This window comes from Anabrus simplex, chromosome 3 (assembly GCF_040414725.1).
Source record: "Anabrus simplex isolate iqAnaSimp1 chromosome 3, ASM4041472v1, whole genome shotgun sequence".
NCBI classification, from domain to species: domain Eukaryota; kingdom Metazoa; phylum Arthropoda; class Insecta; order Orthoptera; family Tettigoniidae; genus Anabrus; species Anabrus simplex.
Window position 1 is genome coordinate 105,745,231 of NC_090267.1, and position 22,336 is coordinate 105,767,566.

General features: G+C 37.6%; 1 protein-coding gene across 1 annotated transcript in view; it reads right to left on the bottom strand.

Annotated features, from left to right (window-relative positions):
- Positions 1-22,336, bottom strand: part of otu (ovarian tumor) — a 328,266-nt gene that overhangs the window by 88,383 nt on the left and 217,547 nt on the right. Inside the window, exons 10-11 of the mRNA XM_067144171.2 lie at positions 4,533-4,674; positions 502-571 (exon numbers count right to left, since the gene is read on the bottom strand). Of these exons, the coding sequence (XP_067000272.1) occupies positions 502-571; positions 4,533-4,674 (212 nt within the window). The remainder of the gene's footprint in view (positions 1-501; positions 572-4,532; positions 4,675-22,336) is intronic.

The window sequence follows — 22,336 nt, forward strand, 5'->3', positions numbered from 1 at the left end:
TTTGGTTAAGACGGTAGTGTTCTCCTTATTTGTAGTATATGCATAAAAATGCTAGACACTCAAAAAGATAGACCTGAAACACACTGATGCTTTTGAAATGCACTATTGGAGGCAGATACTGAGAATCCCATGGACTGACATGAGAACAAATCAATCAATAATAAACGAGCTCAAACTGACAGTACCTTTAACTACAACATTGCCAAGCACTTCGGGCATATTATAAGGCAGGATGGCCTAGAAAAGTAGTATAATTCAACTGTTAGTTAAAGGACACAGAAGCCAGGGTGGAGCTCTAACAAGACAAGTGGATCGAATTTAAATCATCATGAATGTTCCACAAGAGTAATGCACGAGGATGGCAAACAAACACGACTTTATGCCAAGAAATAACAGACGCCATTATTAAGCAGTCCACGAGATCACAACACTCATATGAATGACCAAGTTAGGAGAGTTATATGAAGTGCTCTACAAATTTTAGGACAATGCTTTACTTACTGTGTAATTCATGTTCTCAGCAGGAAAATTATGATAACCAAGTTGATTTGAATTTTGTTCCTGATTATATCTGAAATGAAATAGAAAATTTTGCATATAATTATTAAGAATATGGAGTTATAAATACGAATGTCTTTCAAAATCAACAATAGTAACTTCCTAAGAATTAAGAATAGAAGACACTTCTACAACAGCTGAATGCCAAGAAAACATACAAAATGATGAAAAGTTACTTAATTTATGATGATCTGTGTGTTTAATGTTTCATTAATTAGGATCAATCTTTGCGAGATGCAAGAGTGCCTTAATTTTGCCATGAAATTTTTTTAAACCAGCCAGCTAATCTAAGGCATTGACTGCTCACATTCAGGTAATTTTAATATCTCATTGCCAGGATTCTGTTATACAAACTTGAACTTAAGACACAAGCCCCTTAATCCATTGGCATACCGGTACTCATTTTAATGAACTAAGCATAGGCATGTATACAATTTTTTCATGCATAAGATACAGTTTTACATTACTGAGATGTACACATGTAATCTGCAACATACTGAATTTTAATCATGCCCTTGTTTGATGTGATGAAATGCAGCACCCAGAAGAACAGGTTTAATGGTGTGAAACACCCTGAAACACTGCTGGAAATGCAAAGCCACCAAATACTTTCACAGTCACATCTTATTACACTTTTTTGCTGGTCTAGCTTTCAACAGAGTCACGGCATGATTTAATGTTATAAGTCTTGTGAAATGCTCCCAGTGAACTCATACAGGGAGAGTTGGAATTTTTTTCTGTGAATAACTGATTGGCAAAACTATTTCTTTCAGTAGCTATCTCATCCCATAAAGAGTTGTGAATCACACGCTGAGAAATGTGTAGAGGGGAGGGATCTGGAGGGAGGGTCCTGTTTATGATGGGTTTTATTCCTGAATTTCATATAAAATCATAATTAGATGGTTTATGACCTGTTTTACTCCATTCCCAGCCACCTTCCTTTGTCTTTTTGTAGCAGGATGGACTTCATTATCATCATCACTTTCAAACGCATCATCACTGTCATGTGAAATTTTTTGTTATGCTGCTATAATTTTCACTGCTAGTACATAAAATTGATTAATTTTCTAAAACTACATCACTGCCCAATTCACTCCTACTATCCCATAATATATGTTCAATTTTATTCCTTGTAATGCAATGTTTACTATGGCTGGCCATTTCTGCTGATTATCAAGCGGGTAATCACCGTACTTGGAGAGCGATTGCCTGCTGCATGATGCAATCTGTGGTGTCATTCCAACTTCAAGAGAGAGAGAGCAGATTCTCAGCTTACAGATGGTATACCGCACGTCATGCCATCTATGGACAGAAAGCTTGAAGTACATAGTTGCAGAAAGCTTACCTCTCAGCAGACCGCCTGCCAGGCATCTGTGTATGAATGGTCACTGCATGTGCGGCCGCCTAGCAGACGGCAAAGTATGCCAATGAGTTAACAAACCTACAGCGGTAGCTGTTCACCTTCAGACAGGAAGGGCTGCAAGTCTGGGTAACAGAATAGTGTAACTAAATGCATCAACTGGTGTTTCCTCAAAGCATATATTAATAAGAGAAGGTCAATGTGCATCTTTGATACTGCAGAACTGTAATATCTCCCTTGAGCCCTCCTCCATAATCCACTTGGATCAGCCACTGTTGCTAATCCACCAAACTGGTCACATCTCCTTTCGTAAGTGTTTCTGAGATTGCGTGATGATTCTCACAACTGTATTTGCCATCCGTTGGTGAATTTTGATACCATCATGAATTTCTTCTAGTAATTTTTTTATTAATCTTTAAGTCCAATTTAGATGATTAATTATTTCAAAGTGAGGGAGGGTAATCTACATTACTAATAACAGTGTATATTACCTGGCCTCAAAGAAAATATAAATGACAAACCCTTCAAACCCTTGTATGCCAGTGGCACCTAGACTGAGCACGAGACAATGTGTTATTGATGCAGACTATCCTGTTATTAGGTTGACCGCATATAAATAGAGCAGCACCAGTGCCATGTACACTATATGCATATTGGCTGTGTCGGACAGTATTTATGTATCCATGTACATGAAGACTGCCTGAGCAAAGCAGCACTACGTCACAAGTGTATTTATAAATCTGTACCTCCTCCTCTTCCTCAGTTTCTGTTTTTCCAGCTCCAGCCAGGTTGGGATGTTAATGGCACCTTTCCATCTTCCTCTACTCGATCACCATTGCTGCTCCTCGAGTGAGTTCCAACCCAGGTTTCTTTGTATTATGCTGTTCTTGATCGAGTCCAATCACCTTAGTCTGGGTCTAAGTCTTGTTCTCCTACTGTCTTAGCCCCATCATATGATTTAGTATCTCCATTCTGTCTGAAAGCTTCATACTTCTTAAAAATTTCACCTCACTGGCTTGTAATTTACTCTTGTGCCTTTTTGTCTCCTGCATGGGGCAATAATGTATCTTATACATCACTTCTTTACTCTTCCTTGAAACTTTCTTCTTCCAGATCAAGTTCCTCATATTTTGATAAAATACATTTCCTCGTATCCTACTGATCTCTATGTCCATTCTGCATCATTTCTACTGATAGTAGAGAAAAATAACAAATGTAACAATGTTATAACCTTCTCTCAAACAAGCAACCTTGAAATGACAAGAGCCATCTATGATACACTTGTGCAACAAAATTGAGGGAGCTTTACGGATCTATAGCTTAGATCTTTAGCTTCAATATGGCATATAAAACATCGTGCCATCTTTTGAGACCAAACATACGTACAGGAAGGAACAGCCATGATGTTGCAATTGCCTCAGAACTGTGTATTGGTAAATGGACCTGCTTTACCAGCACAGCTGAGAGCTGGCAGTTGAGGCCAATGGGTGATGCCTATTCCAACTACAAAAGAGATGTGGTTATTACATTCTGAAAAAAACTGCAACAAAATGTTTAAATAACTAAAGGGACTGCAATTATTGTGATATGCAGTTAAAAATGGTCCCTTATGAGTAGAACATAAAACCTTTGTAAACTGCAATGTAAATGATGATGGCATTTATGTTTTGCATACTGTATTTGTTATCTACACATCATGCACATTCACATGAGCCACAACTTCCTTGCAATTGCAGCTTGCGGGAACTCCCTTTTAAGTGCAGCCACCCTTTAGTGCTAAGTATGGAAGTGAAGGCAAGAATTGTTCATTGAAATTTACCTAAACCAGGCGTACATACCTTGACACAAAAATTGGGCAGACTCTTGCATGTAAGAGTCTGCACCAATCTCCGTATAAATGATCCAGCAATATGGTCTGTCTTAATAAATTTCTTATCTTAATTTTTGAAATACAATTTGTTCAACATACACTTTTGCAATAAACTTGTGTAGTTCTACTATTATATTAGGATAGCGACAAGCAGAGTTTACACTAATTTGCAGCATGTATTATTTAAGATGTTTCTAAAACACGAAAGAGCACAATTATATTGGTTTAATGTAGAGAAACCTTTATAATAAAGTAATCCTTCCTTTTAGTTGTGCTTTTACTCAGGAAATAAAAATTTTCAGCCCATTGCTTTTTGTGTCAAGGAAAGTACATACACAAAAACACATCACGACAACAAGTAAGGCCACAAGACAGGATGGAAAAATATAGGAGATTCATTGATTAGACTATTGAACAGGAAAGTGTTTTTAAACCTTTTTCTACTGTCAAGTGCATTTACCTTCACTGTACTCTAACATTCACATACTTCAAACTCAGTGTGGCAGTTGGAAATCCCCATTACACAGTTAAGTAATAGAAGATTTTTTTTTTTTTTTTACGTCGCACCGACACAGACAGGTCTTATGGCGATGATAGATTTTATTTTATTAAGAACTTCCCCTTAATGAGTTCCTTATAATGGGTCCTTTCTAGGAAAACAACCTGCCTGTATGACAGCAATATCAGTCAATTTCTTAAGGTAGTGGAGTAGAGAGAGAGAGAGAGAGAGAGAGAGTAGGTTACCTGTCTCCAAGCAAGTCTTTCTGTGATTCCTCTTGCTGCAATCCATTAGCCTGAAACTGCATTTGCTGAGTGGTAACAGGTGGCATCAACATCTCCTTCAATTTACGCTGCTTATTGATTTTGGACTTCCTGCACTTATTACCTGGAAAACAAAAATAGTATATTGCACTGACTTCTCCAATAAACAAACTCTCTCTCTACTAAACACTGCACCTTATTAAATCAATATATATATATGAACTGATTTACAGACTAGGCAATTTTAATTTCAGTATACTAGGCATGCCTTTCATAGATGGTGCCTTCAAAGAGGAAATGAACTACTACTGTATTAGGCTACATTAACACTGTGAATATGCTAACATGTAAAGTAATCTTCAGTAGATGGCATGAGCAGGAAGGGTGTCTGTACTTTTATAGCAGTGGTAGTACTGCTATAAGCTAGCCTCTGTATCACTTTGGTGGTCTGAAGACTTGCGCAGTGCAGTTATTTTGTGTCATCTTTTAGCAAGAATACATTGCCAAAACTTTGCTATTTTGTAGCCTCCTCCCTCCCTCTCTCTCTCTCTCTCTCTCTCTCTCTCTCTCTTACTTTTTGTTGTAACAGAATAATACTGCACAAGTTTAAATGCTGATCTCATTGCTATAAAAAGTACAGGTGTCCATCCTATTCCAGTCATTTCACATTCGCAACGTTAATGAGACCCAATATTCCTGAAAAAGTTCATCATTTGAAATTTCAATTGAATATATTCTGAAGCTAAGAGTCTACAAAATGAATGAAGGGCTTTTCAATATCGGATTCTCCTTGTGGGGCATCGAGTGGGCCCTTGAATGTCGAAAATATTCCAACTATTTGGCCAAGGTGAAAGATATATGGTCTAACAACAATTACTGTATATAATTGGATGATACATAGGGTTCGGAAGTTTATGACTTAAAGAAGTACAAAATATGCAACTACATATTTGCTATAAACTAGCTATATATGACCTAAAAACAATCAGCCATAACATACCAGACACATTTCATCATACAAACTGACAGAGCTACAGTACGTTAAAACTTTCAACATTAATTCAGTATAATAGCCTTGAGAACATTTCTCACTTGGTTTTCCTTTAAAAGTAAAAAAAAAAAAAAGGTATTAGCATGCGCGACGCTGCCATAAGCATTCACAAATATTTCTGTAACGTTTGATATCAACTGCTCAACATCAGAAAAATTCTGCTGTATTTCTTTAGCAACTCTGTGTAACCCCTGAGCAAGACAAGTTAAATGGATCATTTTTGGGTAAAGTACCTTAAGGCGATACTCCGGAGATAAAAAGCAATATTTTCGTCATTTTGCCAATTTTTTTAATGACTGAAATTGAAAGGATTGAGTTTCTTCTTTCTTGTCACAAAGTTATTCCACTGAATTCAAACAATTTATCACTTTAATAATGCTTTGTTTGCCAGTCTGCACACAGCAGAAATTGGCATGGCATCTGCTGAACTGCTATGTTAGGTAATGATGTCATTGTTATGTTTCCATTCAATTAAATATGCCTGTTCTTTGCAATTAGGCATCCATGGGATGGGCCAACAGCCCCCCCCCCCCACACACACACACACACACACACCCAATATATTTATACAGAATCCAGCTGTAAGATCTAGCATATTTCTTAATGAATTTATAAAGCTTATTACAGACTACGATAATATTTCAGTACTCTACTGTCAGTGAACAACATTGTATGCTTGTATTGGCATTCCTGATGGAACTACTATAGTGCCGACAACTGTAAGTTTTGTTATTGTTTGTTTCATCTTTTTTGTGCGAGTTCTGTTTTGCAAGTTGCTTTACATTGCACCGACACAGATAGGTCTTATGGCGACGATGAGACAGGAAAGGGCTAGGAGTGGGAAGGAAGTGTCCATGGCCTTAATTAAGGTACAGCCCCAGCATTTGCTTGGTGTGAAAATGGGAAACCACGGAAAACCATCTTCAGGGCTGCCGACAGTGGAATTCGAACCCACCATCTCCCGAACACTGGATACTGCCCGCACTTAAGCGACTGCAGCTATCGAACTCTGTGTGCGAGTTCTGTGGTGGTAGCCAGTCTGTTTACTTGTGTGAAGTACATGCACAAGTAACCTCTTGTAGATGTTTATCATTTATTATTGGAGGATAGTGCGCTGTAATCATTGATAGCTAGCCTTAGCTAAGCAACAAATTGCTGAACATTTGATAGGAAAGAAATAGCGATCAGCTATTACCAAATAAGAGTCTCCACTGAAGAAACCAGGGATGAAAGGTCATGAAATGTTATCGGAAGCAGGTTGTTCTCATCAGGAAAGTGTCGCATCAACTTCAAGTCATGTAAGTCCTACATCTATAGCTAACAATCATGACATGACAAACTACAATCCCCATAACTTTGACGGAAAAGTTGCATTGTGAAAAACAAGATGCAGGTAAATCATTTTCTGCTCTTTGGAGAAGGAGAAGAAGAGGCAAGCTTCCATAGTTACCAGTATTCGTACAGAAGCTGCTAAAAAAGAAAAGGAAGGAAAAACATACAGTTCTGGTGACTTTTAGGTAATTAATAAGGAAGAAAACGTCACTTGAACTTTGCTTCCATTTTCCTGCCAATTGTAATTTTACACGTAAATCCCATTTTTCTTCCATAATATTCTGCCAAATGTAACAAAATTTGTATGGTAATGTATCACAGCTATATCAGAAAACCTGTGTATGGAATTTTTGATTGCAGAATTTTTTCAAGTAGTAAGGATTTTTAAGTCTAAAATTTTAAGGGGACACGGAACGAAAAAACTGAAAAATAACTTTTTATTTTATATTTTGAATTTTGTATCTGTGACCATTCCCCTTTCCAATGGTGTATCAATTTTGATAATCCTCCTGCTGGAAGTATTTTTAATTAATTATTTTATAATATGATGCATAGGCTCCAGGCTCCCGCAACGCAGGTAATTTGACATTTAGACTGATGGAAGCAGTATTTTCTTTATATATATTCCAATAGAGTGGTAGATTTAAGTAGATGAGTGAAATATATTGCTGTGGAATTTCACTGTATGCAGCATTGTCATGGATTTGGTTATTGGCTGTCATTTGTTTGCTTTATTTATGGTTGATATGATTACATGACATGTGTTTCTGTTTACTTCGGTGTTCTTACTGTATTTTGATGAACCAGTATGCCTCGTGTTAATACTAGAGTGTTCAAAAAGCGTGTTCATTCGAAGGAGAAGAAGAAGAAGAAGAAGGAGGAGGCCAGAGTTTGAGAGAACTTTGATGCTGACCGTTTTATAACCAGTCCTTCTCCTAGTAATGTTCTGTGATAAGTCATCAACCGATGACAAGCTCCAGCATGGACTGTGTCCACGGGGAGAAGACAGCTGATGTAAGTTCAACAGAGGAATAGAGACAGGAGAAATTGACAGTCATTCTCACAGTCTGCCATATGATATTATGAAGGAAATACAATCTATTTTCAGGGATCTGTCATACATTAACCTTTTGAAAACTGCTTCCATGGTCGCACACAATATACTAATGAATGTGTAAATAGCATTATAGGGAGCCGTTTGCCAAAAGCTGTGTTTGTGTCAATAAGGATACTTCATTGTGGTGTATATGATGATGTGGCATCATTTAATCAGGGAAATAATCACAAAATGTGAAGTGCTGCAAAGACTGGGGCTGGGCATTGGCTCTCATACCTGTGATGCCATGCTGCAACTCGACTTGGAAAGACTGAAATATGCTGAAATGGCTGTTAAAAACTTGCACCAGAAGGCCAGACAAGTCAGAAGAGCTAGTAAGAGAAGCCTAGAAGATGAAATGGAAGAGGATAAAGATAATCCAAGCTATGGAGCAGGCATGCACTAAAGCTGTGACTTTAAAGTCCATTTCCTGAAAGTAATAATTTTTAATACATAAGGAACATTTTCTCAGGTTGTGTGAGATACAGAGGATTCAACCTTTCAGGGTTACTTTCTAATGTTGTTGTGCACATGCTGAAAGAATTATTATTGTTGTAGGTCAGATATTAAGTATTTTATAAGAGTAAAAAGTGGCAAAAAATTGCCAAAATTTGTAACTTCCAAATAATAATTCGAAAATCAGGAAGTATTTCATATTACTCAAAATCAGTTATTTCAGTACCAAGCCAAGATATGTAGGTACATGCTGTGTAATTTTCAAATTGATAGCTGTAATAGGTTTTTAGAAAAATGTACCTTTGTGAACCATGATTTAACACTGTAAGCATAGGGCGTTCGGTGTCCCCTTAAAATATAAATATTACACAAACTTTAGTACGATATATCTCCTTGTATAAATTTTGTAAAGAAAAATCAAGATGTACTGCTTTTTAAATAAGTATTATCTGCTAATTACAAATTTCCATTAACATGTTAATTAAATTTCATGAAAAATGGAATTTAAAATTTAAAAAAAAATCAAAAAAATATTTTGGAATAATTATTAATTGTTAGGGCAAGGCATTTGATGATTTTGCATCTTTTTTTCATGAAGGCCAAAATATAGTTTGAGTATATGTACATGTGTTTCATGAATTGACTGATTAAATAAGGGCAATTTGTTAGGGCATTTTTTTTTTTTCACTTTTTGCCGTTTACAAGAGATAGGTCATTTTTGGCATTTTTAATTGTTTTCTGGGAAGTGTTATATTTGGATATTTAATTAATATTATTTATGTTTACAATACTTGTCTATTATGTTTAACTTAGACAAATAACTTGCTCAAGAAAGAACGTAGACTTGCAACATACCCTGCTGCCTCTAGTTTTCAAGGAAAAAGTATTTTCAACTCGATTGCACTTCCAAGAAAACATACTATAAGCAGTACCTGCTTCCCCTATATGTAAGACGCATAATGGACTCGCCCAAACTGGGCATTGCTCCTTATCTTCAGCTAGATAAGAAGGAAGTCAGTCGCCCGCGTGCTGAGAGTCGAGTGAATTCTTTGTTGACAAGTCCTGTAAGATGCCCAAAGTTAAAGGAAGTACAATTGTTAAATTAAAACAATTTGTTACACAATATGGAGAAAATATATTTTCCACTGATGGGAAAATATTATTTTGCAAAGTGTGTGATGTGCGAGTTTCAGCAGAAAAGAAGTTTACAGTTGAACAACATGTGTCGCGAGAAAAACATAAACGTGGTGTGCAGTGACTTGAAGATAAAAGAAACCGTGGATGATAGGAAAAACTTAAAACGGTCCACCTTTTCAATACAAAAAGTGACTTACACCAGACACTACTGGGTGAATCTTCAACATTTTCTCCATTTTGTGAGAAACTGTGTACAACATTTTTATGCGCCGATATTCCACTGAACAAATTGAACCATCCGAAGCTGCGTATATTCTTAGAAGAGGAGACTGGAAAATCTGTACCAGATCCCAGAACATTAAGAAGAACCTACGTTGGAAGATGCTACGACAAAACGTTACAAGAAATAAGGATAAGGGTAGGAGACGGAAACATATGGGTATGCACAGATGAAACAACAGACAGTATGGGACGATATATAGCCAACGTTACTGTAGGCGTCCTGGAAGCAGGGAATGCTGGAGAACCATTTCTACTACATTGTGAGCAATTGGACAAAGCTAACTGGTCAACAATTAGCAAACTGTTTGACCAGTCTTTGAGGCTATTGTGGCCCGATGGCATTCGGAATGACAATGTGCTGCTTTTAATAACAGATGCAACACCCTACATGATAGAGGCTGCAAATTCGTTACAAGCGCTCTTATAATACCAATATAAATGGTCCGTTATTGGACATTATAAATTTTCCAGTTAACTCATTCCTGGTTGCCAGCGTTTCGCCCCCGTGTGCTAGGCTGGGCTCATCAGTTGGTACCTAGCACACCTACCAAGACGATGGACAGTGCATACCGTGGAGGCCACTGTGTAGGCTAAATTGTAGCCACCGGCAGTGCCAATGCACTATGAGAGACATTGTCTCATTATCAAAAATTGTTGCCTGCTTGGCCATGAGATGATGTAGATGTTGATTCCCATAGGGAATCAGAAATAATTGTTCCGAATGAGTAATATATTGGTATTATAAATTTACTCACCCCCACCGTTACGTCTGTTTAAGTCACACTCTACCGACTATATATTCTAGGCCGTCATTTCATTCTTAATCAGTGTGCATCGGATCAGCTCAGGACTGGAACCTATTTTGACTCCGTCTGCATGACAGCTCCTTACTTCATTCCACCTGAAGATTCATCTATGACTCAGGTAGTGGGAGAGACCTTTCAACTTTCTGGGTAAGCTGGTTCTTCCCAGTTCAGTTTTTTTCTTATCAAGTTTTTATATACATTGTAGGCTTTTCTGAAGTGCTAGATGATCCTGGGGACCTAATCCATGGAGTTCTAAAATTTTCTGCTCTTCTTTATTTGTCATCACACACACACACACACACACACACACACACACACACACACACACACACACACACACACACACACACACACACACACACACACACACACACACCCCCGCCCCGCTATCTTTGATTTGTGCCTTCAACAAAAATTGTATAGAACTCTGGAGTGGGCCTGTCGTGCCGATGCGCTCAGCCTAGTGAGCTCCGTTCTTCTTCTTCTTTTTTTGGACTGTTTTAAGATCTTTATTTCGTGTGGTCAAGTTGCTGGACTGTTGTGTCATGGCTACTCTTATAAACAGTGAGACATTTTTCTTTTGAATATGTTCAAATCTTACTGTACTCTTCCTAATTGTCCATTGTCTGTGTACTGTGAGTATTTAAATTGTCAGCTCTTTTCTAATATTTGAAGAAGGAAAGGTTATTCCTCTACTTATCGATCTTTTGTATTTTCAGGTACCTAGTTATTCTATTATTGTTAAAGTTTTAAATTGTTATTTTCTTTCAAGATGTGCTAGCCTTTTGATCATTACTTGTTATAAGCCATTGTTTGATTACATTTATCCTCCCGGTGAGGTTAAATTCTCAATCTTTTATATATCACAGTTCTAACGGTGTTTAATGTTGTTATCTCTGTTTTTAAAATAAATTCTTGTTCCATGTCAACACACTCTAATCACTGTCAAATTAAATTTAACACTTGCAGAAATATTTCTTTTATTCTTCTGTACTGTAACTACTCTTACATTTAATTTCCTTTACACAATATACTATAAATTGGTTGAGCCGCCAGTTGCTGTAATAAGCAACAAAATTCAAAGATCATGCCTCTTATCTTAATTATTCTCAAGGCGTGAGGTGATAAACTCACACATCTGGCAATATACAGGAATATGGATCAGGACAATTACAGATTACGATTGCATTTCCACAATTGAGGATTACACTTGGGAATAGAATCACTTATTGTTATTGAAAGAAAACCGACTTCTTGACTATAGTTTACGAATATGAAATTTATGTAGGATGCTAAATAGTTTATTATGTCACCTATTCAATACCGGTCCATTAGAAATTTCGAACATTAGGAACTTATTATTTCCATATGAGACATGTTTCGCCCTTCCTTGACGGCATTATCAGTCATAGTACTACCTCAAGGCATAAATCAAGTACCTGATTTGTAATTAAATTGTAAATACTAAGATATAAAATAGACATATTACGATGGGAAAGTCAAGAGAAAAACAATGTTCAATGATGATATAGATAACAATACATCAGCCGTTGGTTGTAAATTATCAGTAGTGAAGGATAAGAGCACCAAAATGTTAGGGTATGTCCTACAAAGGATGACTTAACATATTAACATGGGGCAGTTTAAGGGAAAGATAAGTGACTTGCTCTAATGGTAAGACCACAGGGTATTTGACGATGTCCAGCAGCAGTGGTCCATATAAAGTATTGATGTTATATTATCAGAAATGTTGGTAACTGTTACAAAATCTCATTAGGAAACAGTGTTCATTGAGAAAACAATGTTCATTAACCTTTGAGAGTCAGGTTTCTTAGTCCACTGCACGCCCCAAAATTTAGGTTATTGCACATGTTTGCGAAACAACCCTCAAGAGGCATTATATTTTAATGAAACAAATGAATTTAATATAGTATGTTAACAAGACATCAAACAACTAGTTTGAGCACAAAAATTGTGAAACATCATTTTTAGTAATGTTTTTTGGTATGATAATCCTCAAAACAAGGTACAGGGAACAATTTTTTACTTGCTTACGTAATGTGCTTACCCTCCAGGGTTGGTTTTTCACCTTGGACTCAACAAGGGACCCTACCTCTACCACCTCAAGGGCAGTGTCTTGGAGCGCGAGACATTGGGTCGGGGGATACAACTGGGGAGAATGACCAGTACCTTGCCCAGGAGGCCTCACCTGCTATGCTGAACAGGGGCCTTGGTGGGGGATGGGAAGATTGGAAAGGATAGGCAAGGCTTCTGACGTGGCGGCTGTAAGACCTCATCCTCACTTTCATTTAAGTCTTCGCCACTTGAATTATTTCCAGATATACCTCCTACATCGTCTTCATCACTGTCTTCAAATACTGAACAATCACTTTCAGTATTCATAAGAATTTCACAAACTGTATCATCACTTGTAAGCAAGTCAGCTCGACTTCGTGCAGCCATGTTCAACTGTTCGCAATTGACTCGCTAAAGCTGAAGACATCCGCTTAAAAACATTTCATTTCCAGCACTCCCCGTGGTGATAACAATAACCTAATGACTTCAAAATATAGCCAAGAGATGTACGGAGCTATCCGTTTTTCAATCATTGTCCAAAGACATACAGTTACGAAGATACAGTATATCACTTCAAATTCCGACACGCAATATATTGTGCCGTAACCACAGCGGCACTTACCGCTACAAGCCATATATTGTGCCGTGACCTTCAAAGGGTTAATAAATGGAGCTAAAAGGGGTTGTATTAACTTATTTATATACACAGTAGTTGGCAACAATGCATAAAACCACAGGGTATTTTAGCAGTGTCCAGCAGTGGTGGTCTGAAGAATCATTGATGCTATTCTATTAGAAAATCTTAGGAAATTGTAAAGTTTATATATATATATATATATATATTTACATGGAAGCAGTTTGGGGAGAAAGGGTACATTTTGATGCTATTATCCTTCACAACTGATAATTTACAACCAACGGCTGATATATTGTTACCTGTATCATCAATGAACATTGTTTTTCTCTTGACTTTCCCCACTATGCAAATTTTATATCTTAGTATTTACAATTTAATTACAAATCAGGTACCTGATTTATGCCTTGAGGTAGTACTATGACTGATGATGCCCTCAAGGAAGGGCGAAACATGTCTCATATGGCAATAATGATAAATTCCTAATGTTTAAAATTTCTAATGTAATGAATAGGTGACATAATAAATTATTTAGCATCCTACATATAGTATCTTCAATACGGATCAATAATGATATTTATCACTTGCAATATGAAATTTATTACGTGCAATAGTTTACATCACAATGAACTAGCATTACCGTACTTTAATACTATAAAAAAATAATCTGTGAGATTTGTTGTTACATCTACAGAAAATTTGATCTAAATAAAGAAAGCTATTGGCATGAATTTGAATGAATTGAACTATGATATCGCTGCCGATTACATTCTTCTTCATGTTATTAATGCATATCACGTCTGATGCTGTAATTACCTGATGTCTGCACACACCACTGTTGAACTTGAAATTCTCGGAAAAACCATTGGGCTAAAGTCTGAAGCTGTCTGCTGTAACCTGGAATTGACCTACATTCCCTGTCCAAGTGTAGTAAGCTCCAATGTGGTTATGTCCACTCAATGTTTATTGTTAGAAATTGGAAAACTTTACTGAAAGAACCCGTAATATTCAGGCATACTATCTAGTTTAACACATCCTGATAGCTAATAGAGAGACTGTTGAAATAAATAAAACAGTTCTATGTGATGCTAGATGTATATACGTTAGATTAAATTCTCAAACAAAGTTTGCGTATTGCACAGTAGAATTCAATAAAGAATTCAAATTACCATGATGACTTAACTGCATGTATTGGTTAAATTTTATATATATTTTTCCTATACCTCTGCAGACCATGGCACTAAATTTCTGGTGAATCTACTGAAATAAACTTACATTGCAAAGTTCTACCTGCTGCTTCACTATCAACCCAGGGCAAGTCTCTACTCAGATCAGACCACCACTCTTACACCTCTTTGATGATTCTTAGACCACGTCTTAGCTCTGACCACCACTCTTAAGCAGACCCTACACGATCAATAAAACTGTCAGTACTGAAAAATATTGACAGTAATACTGACCGCGTGTGGACTGGAATGATGGAATGAAGGCTAGTACTGAAGCAGATCCGGATTTCCTGATCTGCGAGCGTCAGTACTGTAGAGTGATGGGGATACTGACAGTTATACTGACCGTGTGAGTGCGCTTGTCATTATTTCTGTCAGTATCAACGGAGCAGCGGTGGACGACAAATGCTTTTCTCACCAAGGCCAAGTAGAGGTGCTTGTGGAACCGTCAAGTAGGCCTATTGCAAAAGTTTATCGAGCTATATGAAACACTGCCAGAATAAACGTACTTAACACAATACTTTACATGTTTCCACAACTGCTGTACTGATGGAAACTGGTGACATTATAGCGGAAAACTTTAAATCTTCAAAATTTATACCAGTTGTAAGATACTTCACTGTCACCGCCAATCTCTCTGCCACCGATAAACAGCACCGCATGTTTGTATTTTGCCTTATTACAAAAGGCTCTACCATACGTAGTAATTTTGCAAAAGTACCCTCACGCATTCGGAGATAGTTCTGATAAAATCTTCTGCTTCGGTATATTGTGTTTCCCTCAACACTTCATATGAGAATACTCTTCTCTTTTCCTAAGCCAATCTTTAACCCATCATTTACGTTTAAAACTGCGTTTCGTGCAGTACTAATATGATAGCTACAAAATGCCCATCTTTTACGATCCATTTTGATAGAATACCGCAATTGCATGTTATAAATCTCATTCCGTAGTGACAGTTATTGACTTTATTTGTAAAGTGAGAATGCCGCAATGGTAAGCTAGTGCACTGGTACTGACCAAAGTATTGACAGTAATAATGATCGTGTAAGGTCGCTACAATATTGATGCGTACTGTCAGTATTATTGACTCAGTATTACTGATCAGTATTACTGACCGTGTAGGGTCTGCTTTAGACAGCATAACTATCCTTACATTGGCTTATAAAAACTCATGATGACCACTCAGATCCCTTCCACACCGACACATGGTAGCTAGCGAATACAGACACTCGATCGAAAACACGTGGCCATGCAATATACAAAAGTAGTCATGTGTCTTAATAGCTCCACCACGCCTCCAAACGATGACTACATAAATGTGTCAGCAGAAAATTTACTTGCCTAATACAGCCTCGGTTGCAAAATATCATGCCAGATCACCTGCCCACAGTTACAAGTCACAGCATGACCATTTCAAATCAACAAATGTAATTTATTTGTGTACAGAATAATTACAAACAAAATTCCCTTATCCTATGATTAAATAACATAATATGCGTGATACCTAATTATATTACAGTCTAAATGATGACAATTAGAATATAAAATCTAATGAATCGGGTCAATTAATGATAATAATAAATGTTGAATGAAATCTGCAACCCTGTTGTATGGTTACAGTACATACACGGATTTCCCTCTGGTGAAGGGCTAAAAATATTATATGCTTCAACCCCTCTTTATGAAAATTCCTGGAATCATCCGTTTTATTCTATCGTGTACTTTTCTATAGATGACATATCAAATATTACCATAGTGCCTCAATTTTGGTAGCAGAGCATGGTTTCGATTCACGAACCTCTGGGTTATGGGCCCAGCATGCTTCCACTGCACCACTCTGTTCAATGCACTTCACTTTCGGCATGATGGGGTTGATTGCAGTACTACAAGTGTGACCAATCTGTTGAAATCTGTTGATAGTGGAAGGGAAAGGGTGCTGTAACTGGATCCATCAAGGATGAATTAGGCAAAACATGGACTTTCTTTGTTTGCCAATTGCTTATGAGCTAAATATATATACTGGAGTGACACCTACTCAAAGGCAAAAACACAAAAAATGGAAAAACTAAAAGAGATAAGAGAAAGCAAAATAAAAGTATGGAAATTGAAAGAAAAAATATACAGGAAGATTTTCAGGAGAGAATGAAGCAACAAATCCCAGTTACTGAAGTGGAAAATATAGAAGAGGAGTGGGCCAATTTTAAAAAGGCATTTGTTAGTGCAGCGGAGAGTGCTTGTGGCAGGACATCTACAAGAGTGAAAGAAAAGGAGACACCATGGTGGAATGAGGAAGTGAGGAAAGTTGTGAAAGAAAAGAAGACAGCCTGGTGAGAATGGAACTAGATCAAACAAAAGAAAGCAAAAGGAAGTATCTCAACAGCAAACTGAGATGTAAGAAGGTGGTAGGAGAAGAAAAGAAAAAGAGTTGGAAAGAATTTACACAAAAAATGGAAGTGGATGTAAGTGGCAGTAAAAGTATGCTGTATGGACTTATAAGAAGTAAGAGAACAGAAAGAGTTATCACAAAGCTAGTGAAAAAGGAAGCTGGAGAATTGTTAACACACCCAAAGGAGATAAAAGAGAAGATGGAAGGAGTATTTTGGTAAGCTATTGAATGTGAACAACTGTACAGGGGAGATAGAAGCAATACAGTGTGAGGACTCAACAAAAGAGGATGATATAACAATATTGGAGGTGGAGTTAGCGGTACAAAAGATGAAGATGGCAAAAGCAACAAGTATGGGTGAAATCAGTGTGGAAATGATAAAGTCTGCTGGACCTGTTTGTATGTAATGGTTGTTCCAACTACTAAAGTGTATGTGGAAACATGAATGTGTACCAGAAGACGGGAAAAAGGGGATAATAATACCAGTGTTTAAGAAAGGGGACAAGAATATGGTAACTATAGAGGAATCACACTTATATCACAGGTAGTTAAAATACTGGGAAGGATATTAGAAAGAAGAATAAGAAGAAAGATTGAAGGTGAGTTGCAAGAGGAACAATATGGCTTCAGGAGTGGAAGATCTTAAGTGAACCCCATCTTTAGCATGAGAGAGCTGATGGAAAAGAACTGGAAATATGGAAAGGATCTGGTCATGACTTTCATAGATATAGAAAAGGCATTTGATAGTGTCATCAGAAAGAAGGTTTGGGAAACCATGGTTAAAAAGAGACTCAGAAGAGAAATGTTAGAATTGGTGCAAGCAATGTACAACTGTATTAGCAGAGTACAGTAGAACCTCGATTATACATTCCTGGAAACTACGTTTTCCCGTATTATTCGTTCAAATTACGTGGTCCTGCGTGCAACCTAACTACATCACATTGTAAAAATCCCTCATTATCCATTCTTCGAAGAAACTATTTCCTGGATCATCCGTCCAGAAATTTCAGTCCCATCAACACTAAATCCTCGATCTCGCATTTTTCACAAAATTGTATCTCATGAAAGGATGGCTACGGCATACTTATGGATCTTGGTGTTAATGTCCCGTCATTAGAGGAAGTACTGTATTCGAAAAGCGATCGGCAGTGAACTTGTATAAGGGACAGTCTTAGCATCGTATTCGCATAGTGCTGTTTAGAGAATTCTCGGAAATCGTAAGAGTAGCCATAACAATTGGAAAGAGACAGAGCGCATTTTGACAGCTCTAGTTGAAGACGGAACGAGTTTCATCAAATGTTTGTACTTGCAAAACATCTACATTATGTCCAGGGTTACATGTTTATTTTTATTTTTTTTTTAAATGGCGGAACAGGTTTTTGGCACTTCCCTCGAGACATTGTATAGTCGCTGGGCTATCAGGCAGGAATCGAAACTGCTCCTTCTTAACACAAATTTAGTATTTTAATATCATCGTATACGATTATATTATCGAGACTAGAACAGATGTTGCACCTTACATATATAATACCATGGGAGGTTTTGGGATTGCCTATTACTGTTTTCGTCCTAATACAAGATTGGGAATTTCATGTTTTTGTGTTAAAATGTTATAAAAACCACAGTCGTTTTATTTGCGCACGTTACATTTAAAAAGTTTGCAGCACTTCGCACTCGTATCAACTTTAACAGCGAGCGCGCATACCAGCTGAGCTCAAGGTCACGAATAACCATAATTTCTGAAGTTTTGATGATATTTTTTCTCTTTCCAATTTGATTGTGATTAGTGACAGGCAGAACTGGATATAATGCATTTGAGAACTTTCCAGAATCAATACTTACATTCGAATCAAACCATATTCTCGAGTTCATCATAACCTTTAAAATTTGATGTAGGCCTTATTTACGTGGTACAAGATTTCCATCAACTGACTATGAACTGTATACCGGTGACCAAATGAAAATGTTGGGCGCTTTTGTATCTAATGTGTTTTCTTTTAATAGATTAGAAAATTAAAAACTACTTGTGGTCGATTGCTGTTTGGCTTGGCGATACCAGTATTAGATTTTTCAAAGAGTTTGGCTGATCAAAGTTGCTGAACTGAAAGCAGTTTTCACGGGAAACTGATGAAGTTGCCCCCGTAAAACTGAATGTAAAGTTTCGAGATTTTTAAGTCGTATACCAGTAATTAATATTTGAAGCGGGCCCCACGATCTAACTTGCCTGACTCTCACCTGGAGGGCCCGGGTTCGATTCCCGGCCAGGTCGCGAATTTTTATCTGTATAGAAGGGCTGGTTCAAGGTTCACTCATTCTACGATTACCTTTAATTGAGGAACTATCGAATTGTGAGATGGCAACCTCGATCTAGAGCGCCAGGAATAACGGCCGAGAGGATTTGTCAAACTGACCATGTGTCACCTCGTAATCTGCAGACTTTCGGGATGAGCAGCAGTTGCTTGGTAGGTGGAAGGTCCATTGGGACTGTAGTTTGGTTCGGTTTAGGAGTGTTTGTAAGATGATGACAATACATACAGTAGAACCTCGATAATTCGAAATCGGTTACTTTAAAATCTCGCTTAATTCGAAGCAGCTCTCATTCCCGGAAACATGAGGTATGGTTTTGCATCCTATTTAAATCGTTTAATTTGAAATATGGATAATTTGTAATTCGAAGAACAATGTCAGTCCCGTTTCCGAAATTCAGTCTTTTAATTCGAAACTGCCTTTATATTTTGAAAAAAAATTAATATTTTACAGAGTAATTTAAATCCAAAATTTCTCCACGTCATGAAAGAACGCGTCTTCCGGAACATGCAGGGGTAACTTTGCGCAATTTCACCTACTTCGGCGTGAGTGTGCTTCATATCTGCTATGCTCGAGTGGAATCTTAATTATTTTGCATTCGGCGTTTTAAGGAATGCCACAATATCATGTAGCAGGCAGTGTGCGGAGAGGTAGAATCCGCAAACACTGGTAATGCCGACAGTTGGCGATAAAACGTGGCTTATAGTCTATAATCAATTCGTACGCACCAAAAATTGTCAATGCCGATTAAACTGCACGGTTTGTTTTATTTTTTTAAGTGCTGAGGCCAAACGGACTAATGGTTTTAAAGGAGAGAATTGCCAGCCAGGAAATGTACTGTGTTGCTATGCAGTGCACAGCTGCACACAGAAGCAAGAGACTTCCTTCCCCCGTCATAGGAAAGTTTGAAAAGCCACAATATTTTAAGGACGTCGGGCACTTTCCATGCCAGTACAAGGCAGCTAAAAATGCAAACAGTACAGTAATCCAAAAGATAAAGCATTTGCGCAGGGAAGCCATCATAATTTTTCCTCGTCTTTGAATTGTGTTTTTCTTCCTTTCGTTGTGTGAGGGTATGTTTGCCATTGTTTTATACAAGTGCATTATTTGAATAACGTAAATGCACCTTGTTAGGTACATTTCTGAAATAGTGTTTCTCATGGCCTTTGAAAAGTTTAAACTGAGAATCAAGGTGATTGCATGCATTAATAGGTCTTAGAAGTGTCATGGCGGGAAATCGTACAAGTATAGTCAATGTACTGTTGTAATGTGGACAGAAGTGAGAGACTTTCTCCCCTCGTCATAGGAAAGTTCGATAAGCCGCGCTGTTTTAAGGGCATCGGGTACTTTCCGTGCAAGCACAAGGCATCTAATAAAATGCATACAGCACAGTAATCCAATGAATAAATCATTTGCAGAGGGGAGCCAGTATAGATTTATCCACCTCTTGGAATCATGTTTTCTTTCTTTTGATTTCATTGCGTGAGGTTGTGTGTGCCAGTGAGTTATCCAAGTGCATTATTTGAATACTGTAAATGCACCTTGTTGGATATATTTTGGAAATAGATTTTTTTCCATGGCATTTGAGAGCTTTAAACTGTGAATCAAGGTTAATTGCATGCAGTAACAGGTCTTAGAATATACTGTGATGCCACAAGGGTGGGCATTTCCGAAGTACATGTTGGCAGTTAATTCTAAATCACTTAATTCAAAGTCCAATTTTTGCGTCCCAACGATTTTGAATTAACGAGGTTTTACTGTATTTCATTTTTGTGACATTTAGCCAAATTTCCGGTGGTTCATTCGTTGCCGGATTTTCAGTTTTCCCTTGTTGTACATTTTTTCCTGTGGTCCCTCCAAAAACAAAGAATCGAGGTTCCACTGTACTGACCCCAGTTGGAAAGACAGAATGGTTTAAGAATAAGACTTGACTAAGACAGGGGAATGTGCTGTCACCTGTTTTGTTTATTATGGTCATGGACAAAATTGTAAAGGAAAGAAAGGAAGCCTATGTAGATAAAGAGATGAAGATACTGCTATTTGCAGTGATGTGATCTGGGGAAAGAAATGCAAAAACAACTAGATGTACTGAACGAAAAAATTGAGAAGTATGGCATGAAAATCAGTACAGAGGAAAGCAAGACTATGGTGATGTTGAGAGGGGAAAGGCAAGGAAATGGCACTGTAAAAATTGGAAGACAAGAGTCTCCCAACTGTGGACAGCTTTAAATACCTAGGAAGGGAATTAATGCAAAATGCTAGGGTGGACATGGAGATTAGCTGGAGGGTACGGCAGGGTAACGCATTCTACCAAAGTGTAAGAAAACTTGTTTGGAGCAAAGAAGTACCAAGGAAAAGCAAAGAGATAATGTACAAAATCTACTATGTACCTATACTGACTCATGCAGCTGAGACTTGGACTTTGACTAGCAGGCAAAAGAGTAGAATTCAAGCCAGTGAGATGAAATTCCTAAGAAGTATTTTAGGAAAGACAAGGAAAGACAGAGTGAGAAATGAAGATGTTGGGAAGGAAGTCAGGATAGGAAAGCTAAGTGAGAGAGTTGAAAAGAATAAACTAAGGTGATTTGGACATGTAAAGAGTATGGAGCAGAATAGAATTACAAGACAGATGCTGGAGGCAAAGTGCGAGGGCAAGAGAGCAAGAGGAAGACCTAGAACAAGGTGGATTGAATCAGTGAAGAGCAGCATAAGACGATGAAATTTAGACTGGGACAAGATCCTGGAAGAGGAATGGTGGAAAGAGAAAGATGGATAAGTGCCATAAATACCCCGACCTGGCAAGAGCTGGATAAGGGGAGGTGATAATGATGATGATGATGATTATGATGATGATGATGATGATTATGGAGGATCATCGTCTAAGGTCTTGACAATTCTCGTCTGCTGGTATACAGACCTCTCCGAGATGGATAACTGGCCGCTGGGGGCATTGGCAAGAGAAATTAAGTGGCTCTGACTATGTAACATGTGTTA